Source organism: Amaranthus tricolor, chromosome 3 (genome assembly GCF_026212465.1).
Source record: "Amaranthus tricolor cultivar Red isolate AtriRed21 chromosome 3, ASM2621246v1, whole genome shotgun sequence".
Taxonomy (NCBI): domain Eukaryota; kingdom Viridiplantae; phylum Streptophyta; class Magnoliopsida; order Caryophyllales; family Amaranthaceae; genus Amaranthus; species Amaranthus tricolor.
In genome coordinates, this window is record NC_080049.1 from 207,762 (window position 1) to 212,731 (window position 4,970).

Sequence of the window (4,970 nt, forward strand, 5' to 3'; positions counted from 1 at the left end):
TTTGAAATTTGATATGAGATTTAATTTGGTCAAATTAAGTCTAATCTGATCTGATATGAAACTTTCTGATCGGGTCTGATTTAGTCTAATTTGATCTAATATGAATCTTTCTGATTTGGTTCGGTCTGATCTGATTTGGCTAGTCTAATTTAATCTTATTTGGTTTCATATAGTTAATGTTATTGTAATATTTTTATTAACAATAAATAATAATAGTTAAGATATTATTATTATTATTATTATTATTATTATTATTATTATTATTATTATCATTATTATTATCATTATTGCTACTACATTACTATTTTTTTTGTCAAACAATTTTCTATTAACACAAAGTAAAATAATTACAATCAAGGTATAAACCCAGATGTCCAGGGTTCTCCTTATTAGTTGTATCAGTGTGTAAGTGAGGCCCACCTTCTATGAAAAGTTTTCCCACCTCACTCTTCATGTGCACGAGAGATCCTGGGATATCTTAAAAAAAAAAGTCACACACAACGGTAAAAGAGCTTGGCATGCATAGCTACAACAAACTGGATAAAATTAAACAAGCAAAGCTAAGCTAAGAAACAAAAAGCCAGCACGAGCTGTCCCACGAAGACCTTGCTGCATCAGTCACCACATGGAGAAACAAGCAGCAAGTACAAAAACAAGAAAAGGCTTCACTATAGACTTCTCAGCCAAAGTGTAATAGGCCGAGTTAGGGATAAGGAGGCGAATCTGATTTTGGAATCGACTTTAATGGTGTCTACTACTCTCCCTACTGTTGATACCCTCTTGTGCCATACCGCATCATTCCTAACATTCCAGATAGCGTATATAAGGTTGTTGAATATTGCAGCTATGAGTCGCGATTTAACTTTAGGCATACGGTATTTTCAGAGCATGTCTTTCATGTTCCTGACATTCCAATTAATCCCTAACCAGCTTTTACGGGCTTCCACACATTGACAGCTGAAGTTGCAATTGAAGAAGAGGTGCTTAGTCGTTTCGGTTTGAGCTCCACAAATGGGGCACATATCTTTATCCACCACTCCCATGCTTTTGAGCCTGTGCTTTGTTTTTAGTCTTTTATGGTAGGCGAGCCAGACTACGAAGCGGCTTCAGGGGATACTAGCTCGGTTCCAGACTGCATTTTCCAGCATACTTTATTTGTTGTCCCCATTAGATCTTTGTAGACGATGTCTATGGAGTACTTCGGGGTTTTCATCCAGTTCCTCAGAGTCTCCTTAACTCCACACAGTTTTTTGATCACCCAGCTCGTTGTGATGGGGGCGTTGAAAAGGTCTCATCTACCACCTTTCACATACACCTCGTACCCATTTTACCCATAAAGAGTCCTGCATTGTACTGATGTGCTACGCTATTTTCCCTACTGCTGCTAGGTTTCACAGTTGCAAGTTTTGAATTCCAAGCCCACCCCTCCTTTTTAGGCTTAAAACAAAGCAATTACAAACACCAACAGGCAAAGCCTAAAAACAAAGCAAAAAAAATGCTCAAAATGAAAGGTCAACACCATTCAAGTGTTGAGGATACAGGCTAGAAATCTTATACTTGACATCGCTCTTCACAGACTTCAACAAAACACTTGGTAGAACCAACTAAAAATTCCAAACACAAACATTATGAGCCTTCTAAATCTGATAAATGAGACTGCATAAAGAAGTAGTAATCATCTTTTCAAACTTGGACACTTTCCATTTGCTTGGTTTCATAGAAGAGAGTGAGCTGATATTCATCTGAAGCCATGAATTCAAGCGGCAAACGCATTGAAAACTCCATGGGCATCGAAAAAAATATATGATCAATGGATTCACTGACCTCACCACATATAGGACAAATATCATCAACAAGAACGCCAACAGCCTTCAGCCTATCCCTCGTCTTAAGCCTATTGAGCATAACCATCCAAAAGAAAAATCGTGCTTTAGGTATAGAACACCTATTCCAGACTACTTTACACCACGACACAATAGGTTTAGAACCCAACAAATCTTTATAAACTATGTTAATAACATAGTTTCTAGTACTCAACCAATCGCTGATATTTTCCCGAACCTTAAAAAGCTTCACCTGCTGAGAAAAGCATAAGATCATCCGCAAAGCTTAGATGCATAAGCTTTAAAGAAGCACATCCGGGGTGAAATTTAAAAGAGGGATCAAAGCTAGCGCACTTCAACATTCTTGACAAATACTCCATGCCAATAACAAACAGGATAGGCAACATTGGATCCTCTTGTCGTAAACCATGCTTAGCTTTCAAGCAGTCTAAAGGCTTGCCATTCAAAATCAAAGAGAAAGTGGAGGTGGAGATGCATGTAAATACAATCTTCAAAAAGTGATCCGGAAAGCCGAAAGCAAACAGCATATCCGTTATGAAGTACCAATCCATCGTATCATATGCCTTCCTCAAATCCACTTTAATGAGACAGCTGGGGGAATAATGCTTCCTTGAATAATGACGGATTATATATTGACACAAAAAGATATTATGGATAATTCTTCTCCCTGCAACAAAAGCCCCCTGATTTTGACTTATCACATACTTCAATATAGGACTAAGCTTAGAACAAATGAGTTTGAAAATGCATTTGTAAATAGTGTGACAACAAGGTATTGGCCGAAAGTCACCTGGAACAGTAAGGCACTTGGTTTTGGGAATAAGAGATATAGCAGTTGTATTCCAAGCGCGCAACAATTTTCCAGTAGCAAAGAATTCTTGAACTATGGAGGTTACATCATCACCAATAACAGGTCAAGCCGCTTTATAGAATCGACTATTATAGCCATCCATGCCAGGGGCCTTGTCATCAGGTATACTCCACATAGCCCTCTTAATATCCTGCTTACTAAATGATAAATCTAGTTGAGATCGCGTAGCATTAGACAAAATAAGGCCAGCATGAATAATATTCATGTTGATTTTCTTCCTGTCACTCTTAAGATGACATAGCAAGTCAGAATAAAAGGAAGTAAAAGCTTGCTGAATTTCTAATGCGTTGTGTGTCTGAGACTTTGGTGTTCTCATCTCCAAACTTGAGCCATTTGATTCTAGAGATCTGCTGAACATAAGAAGCATAATCCTTCTTTGCTGTTTTGAGAGTGAGAGCACCCTGCACTTCATCTGTAAGAGCAGGGTCTCTTGGGTTCTCTTGTAAGAAATTCTGAGCCATTGTAAGTTTCCTTCAGCCTCCTCAAGCCTAACTTGGATAGGAAACTTGTGGAAGTTTTCCTTCAATGCCTTCCTCAACAGATATAAACAAACATTTACTTGATAGCTTCTATATCCAGTAAGATCAGTAGCCCAGACACCCTTGACAACATTAAGGAACGTGTTTTTAGTAGCCCAGAAGTTACAGAACTTGAAATGAGCTGTTCTTAGAATTTGCTTGAAAAATTGAACAATCATAGGAGAATGGTCAAAATTTCCCTCAGGAAAGAAAACAGTTTCAACTCCAGGGTAATGCACCTTCCAAGCTTCATCACTTTGCTTGTTTTCCACATATAAAATCTCCCTGAGAATTTCATATCATTAATATTACAGCAATGCATATAAGATCTAAGGGGAGAAATCTCAAACAAACGCACCACTTGCCCCTTTCTTTCATTAACGTTAGCTAAACAATCAAAGTCCCCTAACACAATCCAAAGTATGTTGACTGTCTTAGCTGCATTCTTGAGCTGCGCAAACATCTCCAATCTAATATTTTTATCATTAGAACCATACACAAAAGTAATTTCTCTAATTGTTATATAGTTAAATCTAAAATTCTACTTAATGAAACCGAAATTGAAATGAAAAAATACACAAAACAAAGTATTATCATAGACACCCAACCAGCATAGAGAGAAGTCCCTTGATCGGCCAGGATTGAGTGATTTGGGATTAACGGCTCATTTTCAGAAATGGGTGAAACAGATTGTTCAGAAGAAGCTTGGGAAGGCTTAGACTGAGATTGAGTAGGTTTAGTCTTGGAATCCTTTCTCTCTCTTCTTTCTCTCTCTATGAGCTTCTCTCTCGCCGTGCAATATTCTTTGTTGTACAGCCATGGCACGAGGTAGAGGCCGTCCACGAGGAAGACCGCTCAGAAAGGGTTAGCCTCCCCTTCAGCTTCTTCTTCTTCTCATTATTATTATTATTATTATTATTATTATTATTATTATTATTATTATTGCTGTTATTTATTATTATTATTATTATTATTATTATTATTATTATTATTATTATTATTATCATCATCATCATCATCATCATCCTCCTCCTCCTTCTCGTCGTCGTCGTCATCATTCTTATCGTTATCGTTATTCTTATTCTTATTCTTATTCTTATTGTTGTTGTTGATGTTATTATTATTATTATTATTATTATTATTATTATTATTATTATTATTATTATTATTAGAGAAAATTCTAACAAACTACCTATTCTATACATGAATTTGCAAAAAACTACCTTTTCTAATTTTTTTTGCAAAAAACTACCTTATGTAATGCTTTTGTTTGCAAAAGACTACCTCTTAACGGATATGAGAGTTTGACCGTTCAAATTAACGTTTGACTCTCACGTGTGACGCACGTGACCCATTAATATTTGAACCTTCTTCATTGCTGCTTTTCAATTCAGTACTGTTCTTCGTTGTTCTTCGCTGCTGCTCTTCGAAAGATCCATACATGTCCTCTTCTTCTTCCAAAAAACCGGTTCTCAAAGTTCTTGAATTCCCTCCCTTCTTCCTTGAAACATCTTCCAGCTGAAGCATCTAACCTTTAGAGGTATGTAGTACTACTCAATTAAGTTTTTGTTCTTCATTGTTGTATTTTATTTTGTCTTTAATTCCGCTCACTTCTTCCTTTGGCTACTGTTATTTTCGGATTTAATTTCCTCTTTTTATCTTGTAATTTGTTAATTGATTATTGTTGTGTGAGAATAATGTATAATGGTTCCTAAAATTAGATAAATCAGTAAAATG

The 4,970-nt window shown here is 36.3% G+C and overlaps 1 protein-coding gene across 1 annotated transcript; it reads right to left on the minus strand.

Annotated features, from left to right (window-relative positions):
• Positions 1 to 2,755: 2,755 nt before the first annotated feature.
• Positions 2,756 to 4,254, minus strand: LOC130807994 (uncharacterized). Its single transcript, XM_057673427.1, has 2 exons — positions 3,592 to 4,254; positions 2,756 to 3,518 (listed from the first exon to the last, which is right to left on the minus strand). The coding sequence occupies exons 1-2, from the start codon at positions 3,609 to 3,611 to the stop codon at positions 2,759 to 2,761; spliced, it is 780 nt and encodes a 259-aa protein (XP_057529410.1). The 5' UTR covers positions 3,612 to 4,254; the 3' UTR covers positions 2,756 to 2,758.
• Positions 4,255 to 4,970: the final 716 nt, after the last annotated feature.

Bases quoted from the DNA above. Each gene is read 5' to 3' on its own strand.
- LOC130807994 (XM_057673427.1), bottom strand. From the start codon at position 3,611: ATGAAAGAAAGGGGCAAGTG. The intron at 3,519-3,591 runs GTGCGTTTGTTT...TGAAATTCTCAG, and splicing joins ATGAAAGAAAGGGGCAAGTG to GGAGATTTTATATGTGGAAA.